The sequence below is a fragment of the Gallinula chloropus genome, assembly GCF_964237585.1.
Source record: "Gallinula chloropus genome assembly, chromosome: 13".
NCBI classification, from domain to species: domain Eukaryota; kingdom Metazoa; phylum Chordata; class Aves; order Gruiformes; family Rallidae; genus Gallinula; species Gallinula chloropus.
Window position 1 is genome coordinate 3405621 of NC_140098.1, and position 16072 is coordinate 3421692.

General features: G+C 48.5%; 1 protein-coding gene across 1 annotated transcript in view; it reads left to right on the plus strand.

The window, feature by feature from the left end:
* Positions 1-8738: 8738 nt before the first annotated feature.
* Positions 8739-16072, plus strand: part of WTIP (WT1 interacting protein) — a gene marked incomplete at its 3' end in the record, with an annotated part of 79409 nt that continues 72075 nt past the window's right edge. Inside the window, exon 1 of the mRNA XM_084269884.1 lies at positions 8739-10568. Within this exon, the coding sequence (XP_084126010.1) occupies positions 9083-10568 (1486 nt within the window). The 5' untranslated portion in view covers positions 8739-9082. The remainder of the gene's footprint in view (positions 10569-16072) is intronic.

A 16072-nucleotide genomic window follows, 5' to 3' on the forward strand; every position in this document is an offset into this window, starting at 1 on the left:
CTTGCACCACCACACACATGCTCTCACTACCTTGTGCCTTCAGAAAGAAGAAAGCACTGGTCTTCTGTACGTTAGACTTAGTGCATAGCACAAAAATGCAATGTTTAGAATGAGTTTCTTTAATCCTACTGTGTTAGTTTCACTTCCGGTAGCTCTCAAGACTGTTGATTCCTAGAATGTGCCAATAGACCATTGCTGTCACTGTACTGAAATTGCTCTCCAACTTTGTGTTAGTGAACCAAAACTGGTTTTATTCACAGCTGAGCATGCAGTTAGCCTTGCAGAGCACAGAAATTGAGCAGGCGAGATCTGTTTGGTTATACTTTACAAACTGACTGAATTTTAAACAAGTTGCTAACTGTATAGGAGGAGGATGTAAAAATACCAAAGTTAGCTAGCACCTTTTTAGATTTTGGTTCCCACATCTGGTTCTGTCTGGTACAGAGGCCAGCATCATCAATGTTAAACTGCCAATTCAGTGCAAAATCATGATTCTACCATGACATTAATGTTTGATCTCTTCTTTTAGGCAGTGATAGTGAGATGCAACGGCTTCTTTGGAGGTGTAATAATCTGCTGTGAAATAAAGCCCTTGTAAGGTAGTTGCTTCTTGGCCAGCGTGAGTGAAGACCGAGAGTTAGAGGTAAATAAGAGGTGTTACTGAAAGGGTTTTCAGTGCTACAGTGGGAGCCTTTTATAGTTCTTGCCACGAACAGTTGAAGCACTACAATTTAATGTCTGATTACATCTTCCAAAAATTAAGACCCAGATTTTCCTTTTTGAGTTTTGCTAGAAAAAACAAATAATTGATGTACTAAGTTGTCAAAATAGGTTATCATCTGTGTAATAAGATCTGCTTCTCATTTAAGATAGTGTGATCCTAAATTGCTACCTGAGAAATTTCCCTGACTAGTGGTTGGAATGTGGGAATTTAGCTTTCTAACTAACTTATTTTAACAGTAGAAGGTACAATTCTGATCAATTTATTGCATCAGTTTTACTAAGGTTGAGAATGTTCATGACTTGGAAGTTGAATGGTACAGAAACTGAATTGAAGTAACATGCAACACCAACAGATTTGGGGTTGAGTGTCTCTTACTGGCTTCCTCTGAAGTTATTTTTAACAGTAGAAGATGACAGTACTCCCATGGTTTCTTAAAGTATTTGGGATGCTGCTGCCCAAGAAGAGACAATAATAGACAACTCTCAATAAGGCCAGACTGCAAGAACATTCAGAATTCATCTGACATTGTATCTTAGATGAGGGGACCACTGCAGGACACTGGTTAGGTTAAGTTTCAGAGAAGCATTAAGTCACTTTAATCATGTATCATTGGTTTGCAGTGTGAAAGGTAACCTAGAATTTAACTACATAAGCAATTACATCTGGATGTATTTAGAAGATGTAATTCTGCTGGGTTTGTCTGGGTAGCAACTAGGTAAAAAAAATGCATATAGATTCAAAATAGTTTAAAGTGAATGATTTTTAATGTGTTTACCTAGGCTGCTTCTGCAGAACATACAACAGGCTGTTGGTACAGTATCAGCTGTTCTATTTGCTGCATCCTAAGTTTGGCAATATTGAATGAATCACTAAAAATGCAAACTGCTAAATTAAAAACTGCTTTTCAGAACTGATGGAGCATGAATGTCCTTAATTGGTTGCTAGTCACCAACATTGTATTAATTTAAACTTAAGTATTAACTTAAACTTTCTCTTGCTCTAGAGAGCAAATTATAAAGCATTATAAAACACTTTATTAAGCTTTCAAGTAATTAAAAAGCCACTTCTCAGCTGACAATTAGTTCAACTCCTAATAGCAATAATACTGAGATAGACTGAAGTATAGTTAGAAGACACAAGATTTAAAACATTAAAATGGAAGAGAAATTACTCCCAGTGCTTTAGCTTGGTAAACCTGATGCAGGCTCTGTCTCATTAACAAGTTTTGAGCCAGGCTCATGAAATCAGTCTACAAACTGCTATTTGCAGGGATACAACTCGCCTCTTCTGTCACACAGCTTCTCTAGTTGTTTGCCTATACTGATGCAATTTCTGTAACGCAGATAAGCTTTTCTAGCTGCTTTTCACAGTAATGATTTATTCTTGATGCTTGTATTTTTATTTATTTAGTGAATTTGAGTGCCATGTACGAAAAGGACAAGAAAAATAAGGGGAGTATTTTAGTGTAGCTGAATGCAGCTGAGAGCCTGTCTAGTACCTGTCTTTGTATGCTATTTTTGCAGTGGAGCATCAAAGGAATGTTGCCGTCATTGATTAGAGATTCTTTATGCTGCTCTGACTGAACAGTGAAGAAATTTATAATGAATTTCCCACAATCTTACTGGGGTGGGGAAAAAAAAAAAAAGCGGGTTTTGAGAGCATCTGGAGAATTGTCCTTAAAGGGTAGCTGGTAAACATTCAGGAGAAAGAACTTTTGGGGCCATAAAAACAGCCAGCAATGTACCAGCCTGTTTCCTAAAGAACAGCTTCAACCTGTAGGTAAACATTTGATGTTTGTAGTAGTTTTCTGTGACATTTTAATTTTATTTCATGAAACCAGTTCATTGTTGAACCAGAGAGAGATACATGCTTCCCTGGCCTGTTGACTCTTGACAGCTGGCAAGCAGGTTGATGTGCCATTTCAAGTTCTGACCTTTACAACAAAGACCTTTGGCTAATCATTTATTAGATCCCAGAAGATAAAATAGGCTTGTGTTCAGTTCGTGTATACCATTGATATCTGCTTCAACCCTTATCTCTATTGCACCAAAATTTCTCATTTGGATTAGAAAACTAAATAAACACTAAATTAAGGAAAAGAAATGGATTTTTCCCTACTCTGTTGTGTTTCTGTGCCTACAGGTAGAGATACCTTATTCTCTTTCCAGCTGTAAGGACAAGATGACTTTGTGCATCTGAAATACTGAATGTACAAGAAAGTAGAAACTGGGGTCGATCTCACGCAAGTCAGTCATCTGTTGTTTTGCTTACCAGCGGTGATTTCTGGGCTACTGTCTAAGCAGAATGATTACACAGAACATACAGAGGAATAGGAGGGGAAGACTATTTAATGCTTTGATTTGGAGGCCTTGATTCTTCTTTAAGGGCGGAATAGGGTGAAGTAAATAAATGTATTCCTAGATATAGCTTGATCTCTGTTTAAATTAAGAGAATTGCTGTTCAGATGCATGTCATTATCTTTGCCTTTCTCATCAGCATACTTCTTCACTCACATCAGAAAAAGTGAAATGTTCAGTATCTGCCAGTCATCTCCAGAAAATGTGAAGCCACTTGCAAACATTAAGCTATTGCAGTTCTACAAGTAAGTGGCTGTAGATAAGGAGAGACAGGACCACAGAGGTGCTTCTGCGGTAGCACTTAGCCTTTTTATGTGGTACTTGCACACCTACCTGCTAGTGGGTTTCTATGCAAGTCCCACTGGGAGTTTGCTGCATGTTGCATATCTAACCAGTGATAACTGGAGGTAGCAGGAGCGTACTGGGGAAAAGAAGGTGGCTAAGGTACCTAATTAAAAGCTTAGGAAACTACCAGGAGCTGCAGATATTACAAAGGGGACAGAGAGCAGGCAGGTATGTAGGTGGAGCTGGGAGAGAATTAAAGATGTAGAAGAGGTAGAAGAGCACTGACCAGTCTGTTGAGGGTTGAAGGTGAAGATGGTGGAAGGAATCTGGAGGTACAGTGTTCTCTGGCCAAGAAGTGGGGTAAGTCCTCTAGCAGTGCGAGAGCTCTGTAGGAGAAAGGGAGTGACAAGACTGCTGCATTAGTGGGGATTTGGAGAGGAGGCTACAAGCTGGAGAACACACAATGTGCAGAATATGGATCTGTAGGAGACTGGCCTTCTTAGTGCCATTGCTTCTGGAACAGCTCTTCTTGCAAATATGTTTGTAATTTGTGCTTTTCAGCTAACAAGTGTTATCTCTGTAACACCATTCTATATGGGAAATACTGTGATACGAAATAGAGGTGGTGTTCTCAACAAACCAGTGTCCTCTCTCTTCTGAAATGATCCTTCTCATTGCAGCCAAAGAGCATTGTATTGTCAGGTCAGGAGGTCCAGAGCTCATAGTCTGTCTCATTTATTGAGCAGGCATGAAGAGGTGCATACAGTTAGCGTGGTACTTTTCACCTGCACAGAACGGGGGGCTGTGTGTATAGCAGTCTGGCCTGCACTCAGCGTTTCTAGTTTTCATTAAATGCACTAATGCTGTCTGATTTCTTTGCCAGATGATGGCTTGCAGGGTTGTAATCAGGACTTTCTTTTTATGACATCAAGATAAAGTTTAGCTCTGTAGAGTCCCTAGCTTGTTTTTAGATTTCCAGGTCTCCAAAATAAGAAGTTATATAACCTAAGATCTCCTTAAAAGTACCAGGTAGGTGCACTGCTAGCTGAGCTGGCCAACTAAATGATTTATTTGTACAAATGTGGTGGCTGCTATAAAGCTGTGTTCAACTATACAGTGACTATGTCCTGTGATTGCAAGGAAGCAGGATTAAGGCCATGTGCATTCTCTAAAGTATGAGCCAATAAACTGCTTTGTCCAGAAGTGTTATCATCTGAAATATACAAGAGAGGTGGAAGATGAAACTATAAAATAAGATACATAAATGGTGTATTAATTGTAAGTGCTTGGACATATGTTGTCTGTCTAAACATTGCATGTTCACAAAGTACCTGTTGTGACTGGAATTTTACAGGGTCAGTCCCAAGTTTTATTTGTGCAGCATGGTGAATAGCTGCATTTGCAACGAGGCAGAAGAATGTAAAAAATGTTAAATAGTGTTTTATTGCAGATTTAGAACGAGAAATTACCTGTAAGCCTGCAGAGAGTAGTGTTAGTCAAAAATACTTTAAATAGTTGTGCTTAGCAAAGGTAGCCAAATACAATGTGTTCTGTCTACCAGAAGATGGTGCCCTAAAACACACTCAGTAATTTCACATTTTAAAAGCTGTGATCAACCGCAAATAAGTATTGAAAAACATGTCAGAGCAAGGTGATTTGCAAACAAATCACACAAGTCCAAGTACATACTAATTTCCAAACTTCATATTCCAAAAAGCCTGCTGATACTAAAAGCTATCACAATACAAGTTAACATACGAGGCCCAAACAAGAAAACAAAGGAATATAAAACACAAAATAAGAAACATTCCTCAGCATAATTTTTGTGTGATTTTCACAAGGGGTTTTTTTTGTTTGTTTGTTTTTATCAGGCTTAAAACAAATCAGAGCAAGGAAAAAGAATAATAATTACATTCCTCACCAAGAAACGGATCAATTTTAAAACAAAAGGAGAACAATAAATCCCTGGGTAATAGTAAGTACTATTTACCTTGCAGACATCAACGTATAATTTTAATGTTTTCTTAACATTGGAGACAAGGAGGGAAACTGTAAAAAGTCAGATAGCATTCCATTCAACAAGCAAATCTGTGGAGCAGCTTCAAATTGTTCAATCGATGAAATGAGACAAAGAACTCCCTCCTGCATTGTGCCAGTAAACCCACGTCTGATACAACGTGCACCGCAGCACAAGTCAGCGGTATTTTTGCCATTGTCTTCCACAGGACTAAAGTTCCATCGGTGAACCCTTACATTTACAGATTCCCTGCTTTGTGGGTAATAAACTGTTTACAACTCAGGGAGACAAAAACCCCAGCAAACCATCAGGTCTCCCTGCCTGTTAGCTGGGGCAGCCTTTCCTTGAAGGCACTAGCAATTAAAAGAAACAGGAGTGCACTGCCTGTGAGGCCCAGCCAGCTGATATTCACAGATCAATAACTCCACCTGGCTTTTTTTGCTCCCTTTAAGTCTTAGACAAAGGAGTTTATTTAACAGAAACAGCTGGCTTTTCTTAATATCTGATTTACTGATACAATTTAAAATCAGGTGTAATGATTACCACACCAAATTAAGGAATGAAGTTCAGCTTTTATAATACTCTGACAAGCACTTGTGCCCTTAGTTGTGCAAGTGTGAGGCTTTTTGCAATATATATCTTTTATAGCTGGTTGTTAAAATTGAGCAAACATATTGAAAATAAGGTGGGGAGGAAAACATGTCAGGATTGTCAAGCTGTAAGTGCCCGGTGCTTTGGGTTTCCTTGTATTTAACAGTAGGGGAAGGATGGGGGTACTTACTACACCAACAGCAGCTTTAACTCTACGCTAATTGTGCACACAGCTCGGCACATGTGGTCCCCTATGAGAGACGCAGCAGTGCGCAGTGTGCTATGTACCACTGCAAACGTATTTATTTCACCCATGTGGGCTGCATCTGTGGCTGCAGTGTGGGTAAATGTTATGTTCATTATGTGTATGACAGAAGTACCATTTACTGGTGAAGAGCAGGTCTGTAGTATTGCCCCTGCTGCAGGGCTGAGATGGGAACACTGAGAAGGGACATTCCGGCCCAGGGCAGCAGCAACCTCAGCTGGGCTGTCTTTGAGGTTTTATTTATTAAGCATAAGCCTTCAGCAGTGAAAGAAAGTGATTTTTATCATTTGATCCACGCTGCTTACAAAAAAAGGGCTGTTTCCTTAAATTCACCAGATTCTCTCAGTCCCCAGTATGTTTTTCATGTGAGTTCATATTCCACAACGTATGTGCTTCAACAACTTCCATACTGTAGAAACTTGGTAGCTGCTGACAGCAGAAGCAGCATAGAACTGTGCTGCCTCAAAAGGTGGAACAGGAGCAGATTTGAGGTTCAGAACAAGCTCTTGCTCTAGCTTCTGATTTCACACAGCACCAGCTCTGAAGTCCCTGCTAAAGATAGCTGCTCAAAATGCTTCCTTGCATGAGGACACAGGCAGGGCCCCCAAATATGTCCTACTGTTAGATTGCTAGTGAAGTTACCTCATGTTGTAAAGGTTAAAAAAAAAATCATTTTCTCTTTACGTGTGCCCCGATGGACCAAATTTGCAAGTTGTCCACAAGCCTCTCCTAGTTTCTCAGGAAGACAACCTTGTAAAACTGGCAGTAAGTCATTCAAAGTCAGTGAGAGGATAGATAATCCTAGTACAGGCCCCAAGAGAAGGAGCTTTGCACAGATACGCTTGTTCTGGACACTACGGGTCCACAAGTAGTGAGCTGCAGGAACACACGGTGATGGCTTGCTTAGGAGACCGGCAAAAAGCGTAATGAGAGATGTGAACTCACAAAAGAACACTTACTCCCAAGACTGGTTGTATTTGCACACATATATTCACGTTGATAGTGGACTGCCTCTCCCACATCTAATACATTTGCTTGCTCTGCAAATTTACAAGGTTTGTTGGATTTATTTATTTTGTTGCCACCTCTGCACACACACACAAACAGATTGCCAATCAATTGCCCTCCACAGCTGGGGCCACTTTTGAGTACACAGTTGCTTTTAATGTTTAATTAGGTAGGATAACAGGATGAAATGTTCTTGGCGGGGCAGAGCGCCTGCATCTCAAACGTGCAGCGCGCTTCTCTCCTGACAGGGTGCTCAGCACCCAGCAGCGTTAAGGACACGGCTCAGGTACCTATTAGGGCTCCATTAGCATTGCTGCCATCAACGTACTGTTCGGGGATCTCCAGTTTAGTCACAAAAACATTAACTATAGGCTACGGGTGTGCACTGGAGACCTCAGGGCAGTAGCCATTTCGGAGTTGGAAGTTTCCTGACCGCTTTTTTGGTGCTTATGCAGATGTCAGTGGCAAGCAGCGTTGGTGTTCGTGACTGAATCAACAGATGAAGCTCTTGCGAAGTTACAGTACCAGTAGCACGCTGTCTTAAACTCGCGTCAATGCACAGATCGCTTTAGGCCACAGTTTGTTTGTCGTGCGCCTTAGCACCGCCGTTTTTTGAGAGGCTACGTAAATAACTGCGAGCAGGCATCAGCCGCCGCGCTGAGGCACACGGCCTTCACCTGGCCGGTTCCGGGGGTTGCGCACAGGTGGGAGTCATCGGCGGCAGCGGGGCCGACCCCGTACCCCGCTGCGGACCCCTCCGAGGCGCCGGTTCCTTTAGTCGGCGCTGCCCTTCCCGCGGCGGGGCGAGGCCGCGGGTCCCGCCGGAAAGTTCCAGTCGGGAGCGAGAGCGGCTGAGAGGGAAGTGGGGCGCGCGCCGCAGCCCCCCGGAAGGCGGGAACCCCGCGCGGTGGCTGAGCACCTCCCTGACAGACGCCCCTCTCCCCCCCCCCCGCCCCGGCGAGCACTCGCCTCAGGGCGGTCTGCCGAGCCCCCGGGCGGAGGGCTTTCCCCGTCAGCCCCCACCTTCCCGCTCGGTGGCGGCCTGGGGCGCGGTGACAGCCCCGCCGCCTCCCGGTCCGCGGTGAGCGGCGGCACCGCCCGCCGGCCTCAGGCAGAACTCGGTGAGCGCCAGGCGAGGAGAAGAGCGGAAGGGAGCTGCCGGCCCCGCCACCGAGCAGCACCGCGGCCGCCCTCTCCCTGACTGACTCGGTGAAAATCATTGTTTGGCTCCGGCATTAACTACATTCCAGCGGGACGCAGCGCCCAGTCTCCTTCCTCGCATTCCTGCCCCACACAAAGGAGTCCCTGCCTCGCCGCGCCCCGCGCTCCGCTCGCCGCGCCGCAAAGCCCCTCTGGGCCGGCCGCCGCCTTAGCCCCCCGCCCGGGCGTGCGGGACGGGCCGCGGCCCCGCCGCGGGGCGGCCGGCCGGGGGCGGCGGGGGCAGGGAGCCGCCGAGCGCAAATTCCTCCGCGCAGCGCGCCATTGACTGGACCGAGCAACTTATTTAAGGCTGGAAAGTGACACTGGTGCTCCTCGTCTCTTGCTCGCCGCGCACCGCCCGGCAGCCCGGCCGCACCGAACCGAGTGCTGCGGCACGGGGATGCCGCCGGGGTGACTGCCGTCTCGCTGGGTTGCCGCCTCGCCGCCCGCCGGAGAAGGAGCTGCGTCCCGCCGCTGCCCCGCCAGGACCGCGGGAAGGGGCTTTCTTTAAGGGTGTTTTTTTTTTCTTTTTTTAAATTTTTATTTTGGTTTTTTTTTTTTTTTTTACTTTCTCTGCTCTGGGCTGCACAGAGAGTTCTCAATCCCTCCCCCGTCCCGCGGGGCTCCGGCCGAGCATGGAGAAGTACGAGGAGGACATGGCACTGAAGGCCACCAAGTTCATGGAGGATCTGTCTCTTTATGACTCCTGCCCGGAGGGTCCGTACAGCCGGGGCGGCCGCCGGGACCTGGCGCTGCACCCCGACCTGGAGGAGACCAAGCGGGTCATCGCCGCCCACATGACGGCGGAGCAGCGGGGCCGGAAGATGAACGGTACCGCCGCGCCGCCGCCGCCCGCCGAAGCCTTCCCTGCCGCCGCCCCCTGCGGCAAAGCCTACCCGCCCGCGGCGCCGGCCGCCCCGCTCCGCGCCGCCAACGGCCGCGCCGCCGCCGAGCAGCCGCCGGCCGCGGGGCTGCCGTGCTGCGAGGAGGGGCTGTGTACCCGCTCCGAGGTGGCGCTGCCCTGCTACAGCGGCTTCGCCGACAAGGGCAAGCGCTACTCGGCCGAGGGCTACCGCTACGCCGCGGGCAGCGCCTACGAGGGCGGCTACGTGGCTAAGGGCGGCGGGCGGGCGCCCGGCGGCCCGGACGGCAAGTACGGCGCCGCCAGCCCGCGGGCCAGCCTGGCCGCCTCTTCCCCGGGCCCCGTCGCCGAGCACGGCAAGTTCTCCAGCCCGCGTTCCAGCCTGGGCTCCAGCCTGGGCGGCGCGGCCGCGCTGCCCTACGAGAAGTTCTCCAGCCCCCGCTCCAGCCTGGTGGTGCCCGGCCAGGACAAGTACGGCAGCCCCCGCGCCAGCCTGGTGCAGTACGACGGCGCCGCCCTCAGCCCCCGCTCCAGCTACGCCAGCACGGCCAGCGACACGAGCAAGCACTCCAGCCCCCGCGCCAGCCTCACCAGCTACGACGGCGGCGGCAGCAAACCCAGCAGCAACCGCACCAGCGGCATCAGCATGGGCTACGACCAGCGCCACGCCAGTCCCCGCTCCAGCACCGCCAGCCAGTACTCCTGCACCACTAGCCCCCGCTCCAGCTACTCGGACTCCAGGTACGGCCCACCGGGCAGCGCCGAGCCGGAGGGAGCGGGCGGTGCCGGGCTTGCTCTGGCCAGCCCCCGCTCCAGCCTCTGCGGCCCCGAGGGCCGTGGCGCGGCGGGCGCCGCCGTAGTCAGCCCCCGCTCCAGCATCTCCAGCCAAAGCTCGCGGAGCTCCCGCGGCTCCATGAGCGCCTACCCCGAGCTGCAGCTGCCCTCACCCCGCTCCTCCCTGCTGGGGCCCGGCCTGCAGGAGGACGGCGCCGTGCCCGAGCTGGGGGACGTCTACCACAAGATCCATGCCCAGTCCCCGCCGCGGCACGACCAGCAGCACCCGGCCGCCGCCCCCGAGGGGGCACCCCCCTACGCCTACAGCCCGACCAAAGGCTCCGCTTCGGCTCCCAAATTCAAGCTCCCCTACCAGGTGACGCCGTGCCGGGAGACCGGCCCCAGCCAGGCGGAGAGGCGGCTGGAAGCGCTGACGCTTGAGCTGGAGAAAGAGCTGGAGTTGCACATGAAGAAGGAGTACTTCGGTGAGTGAGCCGCCGGGGTGGACTGTTTGGAGGGGACGGAAGGGTGGTGGTGTGTGGGGCCTGCCTGGAGCCGGGTGAGTTTGGCTGTGGAGAAGGTGTCTATGTGATGTCCAGAGCAGCTCTGGACCAGGTACTCGTGGAAGTCCCCTATCACCGCAAATGGTCTCTGGTGTCAGAAGTGCTTGCACGAGAGCTCGTACCTGATCATCCGTCTGTTCTTTACCCGGTTCGCTGGTATGTGTGGTACTTACTCCCCCTCCACACGTGAACGGGAGGCTTCCCTGAGGTGTAGAAGGTGCTTGTGCTGTTGGGGCTTACTGTGACTCTCATCTGTCTCTCTCTTGGGCTGCCGAAGCTTCACTGATAAACGTCCAACATCTCTGAGTCTGTGGCATCTGTGATTGTGCTCTTATGCTGTCTCTAACTCTTGTAGATGACAAGCATAGTTAGTGAAGCAACTTTTTAGTGCCTCATTCAATGAGATCTTCGTGCTAGCTCAGAGTGCCTGTGGGAGCTCGGCATTGTTTCTGCCCTGCCAGGCCTCGAAGGGCTGGCTTAGTATGCAAGGCTGTGGCAGGGGTTGGTGTCATCCCTGGGAGGGGAATTTAGGGGGTGAGGAGAGCCCACTGTCTTTGCTGAACCTAAATTTGCTTGTTGACTTGTAGGACAAAAGTAATTTACTGCAATACACAAACACATTTTGTAATCACACTAGTTAAGTTTAAGCTCCCCTGTCTTTCCTACTTTGTACTTGGTAGAAAAGGCTAAAATGTCTTTGAAAGATGATCCTGGAGTGTGCCAGTACTACCCTGTTTCAGTGGGGACTGTGGGTGAGCCAGGTGACTGCTAGACCTGGGCAGTTTGTTCCCTGCTTGAATTGAGGAGTGAGGGCTCTTGTGTAGGAGCTCTCCTGGCTGAGGAGGGAGGAAGAGGCCTCCTTTCCTTTCTCCCACAGCCCCTCCTAAGATAAGGGGCTGTGGAAGAGCCAGCCCCTGTCCATGGCCTTTGAGGGGGACAGTTATCTCTGTGCCTTTGTGTGCTGCGTGTGGATGAATCTCCCAGGCAGTGTGTGATTTCGGACTGCCTCGAGCCTTGCATGAGGATGGAGACATAGGTTACCTCGGTCACTGACTTAAACGCAAGGATTCAGACTGCTTTGGCACAGTGTTAGTGTGTTCTGCATGGAAGGCAGGAGTTACAGGGCTCCTCTGCCCAAGTCTGTCTCACTGTGAGCATCTTACAGACTCTTGCAGTCAGCAGAGGTAGCAAAGCAAGCAGTACTTGTACAAGGAAAATCTTTGTGAACAGCAGTAGCATAGTTGCTACAAGCTCTTGTGCACAAAGGAAGCCAAACACAGTACTTGCTGCTTCTGTTCATCCTGTGCTGGTCTGCTAAGAAATGTGATGCCCATCCACTGCATCTTTGCAGGGCCTGGCACCTGGTGTGGCACTTCTCACAGCTGAGTGACTCCAGCTGGGGACAATAACGATTTACTTCTGCAGAAGCTGGCTGGGAGGGCTTGTTAACACAGTAACTGTGGAAAACGTTGCCTTCAGAATTTCTATGATATTTGTGAGTGTCACTACTTGGGGGTATATTCTGGAGCAGTGTGTTGCAGCATGTCCTAAACCTAACGGGATGCAACCTACCTAGGATCAGCAGTAAGCTTGTGCCTGTATGCCTAGAGAGTGTACGTAGCAGCAGCTTTGTAGGTATTAATTGTAGCAGTACAAAGAAGTGCTGCTATGACTTGCACCAGGGAAGCAGATGAAGCTGAAAAAACTGGGTTGCTTTTAAATAGAAAGTTGATTTCTCTGAGTTGTTGAGGTTTTGATAAATCCTGGTGGCATCAATCGTATGTTTCTGATTGGGATCCCCCATGGAGGTGAATGCTGAGCTTGACTGAACAAGCACATCAGGGGTTGGTCAGACAAGGAGAGGGAGAACAGACTGGGGAGAAGTCCGCTATTTAGTTTGACATACCTGAGAGCATCTTAATAAAGGGGAGCAAGGAGAAACTCATTGATTTGTGTAGCAGCTTTTGCATACTACAGTTGAAGTCTTTGCTTGTGCATTCAGCCCCTGAGTGCTGATGTCTGGTGTGTCCTGGAGGCAGGAGTGGTGTGTTTTGTGATGCCCATGGAGAAGAGAAATATTGAGCCAATAGGCTTAACAAGGTAACAGGAACAGAGGGGATGGTTTAATGTTCCCTAATTAGATGAGCTCAGTTGTCTAGTGAGTTTATATGATGATGCAGGTAATTCTGCTGTGTTCTGTGTGCTGCTGCTGCCCACCACTTCCTCTGCCCCTCCCCCTGCCCTCCTTCCAAAAAAAAAAAACCTGCCCAGAAAATTGAGCAGTGTAATTTTGAAACAGATCAGGTGGCTAACTAGCCCTGTTGGGAGGGTGAAGAGCTCTACCCTGCCTTCATTCTGTTTGTGGCTGAGTAGGTCTGAGTGTTCCCCTAACCACGCTTGTGCTGGCAGCTTGGCTGCTCTTCCACAGCTTGCTGCTCCACTTCAGGTGGAACCCAGGTGTAGTTTGGGACAGGTAAATATATAATGGTTGACATGTACAGGGGCTGAGCACTGGAGGGGCTCTGGGGAGCCAAGCCATGCGCAATCTGGCAGGTCCAAGGGACTGACAGCGCTCTCTGTCCATGCTGATATGAACAGCCCTGAGCAGCGCTGTGCTGGGAGCTTTGCTCTATTGCTGCCTCCTCTCCATGCCCTCTGCTTTCTTCCGGTAGGCTTCATGCATCTGCAGAGAGAAGGAAGACGCCCTTCCGCAGTTGGTCTAATCTGACTGAAAATGTGATGCCACAAAAGGAGTGCTCTGCATCTGCCTTACCCTGTTAAACAGCTGAGAGGTAGCACCCTGCCACTACCAAGTGCTCCATCAGCATATTGCAGCCACGTGCACTCACTGATCTTACAGAAAACCAAGTCTGGAGAGACAGAAGGGGAGAGGCAGTGTTGTTCTGGGCTGGGTTGGTGAGCTGCTCCAGTTCATCTCTGTTGATGAGGTGACTGGAGCTGACCCTAGGGTAATGGTGCAGACAGAGGGCTCTGAGAGCCAAGACTGCAGTCAGATTTGGTAAAGCTGTGAGACTTGATTCCCTTGTAGCCGCTTCCTGTGCAACCCCTGCCCAAACTGCTTTGTTCTAAACCCTCTCAGACCCCCTGTCAAGGTACTGATGGTTTAGTAAACGTGCTCAGTTTAGTGGCTGATGCTGAGAGGTAATACAAAAGTACATTATCACATTGTCATAACTGTTCTCAGCTCAGCATTCGTATCTGATGAGGTGAATTGTCAAAGTTGTGTTTCAGGGATGTTTGTGCATCCGAAGGTGTCAGGAGGGCATTTGTGGGTGTTAGCAAGTCATTGCCTCAGGCACTGGTGTAAATTCTATTTACTTTGTGAAATTCTTCGCTCTGATGTCTCAGTGTTGGACAAGACAGTTTAAGGCAAAAATTGGGTTTTGGCACGCTCGTCTAAGTCAAAGCAATCCTTGTGGGACTGACTGTGAGGCTGAGGATTGTCATCTGCTGGGCAGGGTGGTGTCATTGTGTTGAACAGTCATGCAGATTTGGCTGTCGATTTTGAACAGGATCTCTCTGTATGTCCTGTGGCTCTGCTGGTGCGTTGTCAGAAGTGGAAGGAGAGTCGATGGAGGGGCTCAGGCAGCCGTTGTGTGTCCCTGGCAGCCCCTGCTGTGCTGCAGCTGTCACCCAACGAGAGCTGTCTGCTCATCTTGGTCAGGGTGGTGGGAGCCAGTGCAAGAAATGACTTAATTGTCTCACCACGTTGAACTACAAAGGAGATGGAAAAGGCACCATGGGACTAGGGAGGCAGGGGGAGTGTGGATTGTTTCCTGCCCATGCAGTCTACAAAGACAAGTTTGCAATCTTGCTGGTGTCCTTTGACACCCCTGTGTGATTTGTGAAAGTGCTTTTCCTCCTTTCTGTGCACTGTCTTGCTGCTACCTTATCCCTGTACCCCTTGCATCTGGTATGCAGAAACAGCAAGCCTGTACCAGTGCGGTACTCCTCAGTGAGGAACAACCAGGACTGTTATCTTTTTTGTCTTCCACAGACACTTTTGCCTGAATTTTCCCCATCCTAAGGGAAACAGTCCCTTTCTCCGTGCTCTGTAGGGATGAAGCAGGGGTCAGTTGATGCCTTTGAATGAGACACAAAGTGTAGGTACTGTTAATTGCCGTAGTTAACTGCTTAGCAAACCCTATTCTTCCCTCAGTAAGTATGCTTGACTTCTGCAAGCATTTTGGTCTTTACAGAGAGCAACCCAGTAGTACTGCTACTTGTGTTTTGGAACACCACCAAGAAATGCTGCTGATAACATCCTGTTGAAAAGCCTTTGGCCTGGTAGGTAGGTGAAGGGAGGAAATAGATCCCTGGACCCATCTAGACCCTGTCTTCCTTTAGGAACATAATCATCCATGTGAATCTGTTACTTGGCATTGAGAAACCCTGCCGGTGTTGCTGTTGCTGATTTCAGGCCATACAGTGTACTTGTGACTTCAGAGTTCTGTGTTCATGTTTCATTTGACGTGATGGAAGGGTGTATATGCAAGTGAAATAAAAACTAAGGCAGATGACAGTGGTAAATCCCTAGAAGCTGCATTGCTTAAAGATAAAATTTGGAAAATAGGAATGAAATTTAGGTGACCACAACACTTGAGATATTCACTGAAGTGTTGCTTTTTGTCTAATGGTTTCCTGATGCTTTCTTTATGAAATCAGATTTTTCCATTTCTATTAAAACAGAAGTAATACATCATGTTGTTTTGGAAATAAACAAAAGTTTATTGTCTGGGAGTTACATTGTATTTCTCTTTATCTGGGTGTAGAAATCCACTCAGTGGTGATAAGCAGCTGAGATCCTTCAGCTTTTACAGTTGAGGCTGTTCTGTGAAAAGGTTTCTTTTCTGCCAGGTCTGGGCCTTTAATAGGCAAACCTCTAAATAGAAACAGGCTTAATGGAATGGTCTCCTGAAGTGTTCAAACAGGTCATCTACATCAGAGTTTGGTTTTGCTATCTCCCAATTACAGCTAGAAAACATATTGCTGAACCTGATTTGAGCGGTCAGGCTCTTGTAGCTGAAATGCTCCCTCAAAAGGGAGTCAGGCAAGGGAGGTCTTTGTTCACTGGGGGGGAAGGTGCAAGAAGAGATGCAGTGGGAGATGCAGGGGTACGTGTGAATTAGCGGCATCCTCATGGCTCACAGCTACCAGGAGCCTGCCCCTGTCACTGATCCTCCACTGACACAACAGCAGCGCAGGCTGCGTGTGCTCGAAGGGGAGAGGGAGCAGTGCTGCTGCCTGTGCCTGGCTGCTGGAGAGGAGAGGGGAGAGAATGATGGGCTGAACAAGTGGAGAAAATAATGGCAAATAGTGACAGGAAAAGCCTGGAACTGGAGGGTTTTCTGAAAGGGAGAAAGGATTAGGAAGATGGGGGAAGAAAGAATTGTAGAAAGAATTCC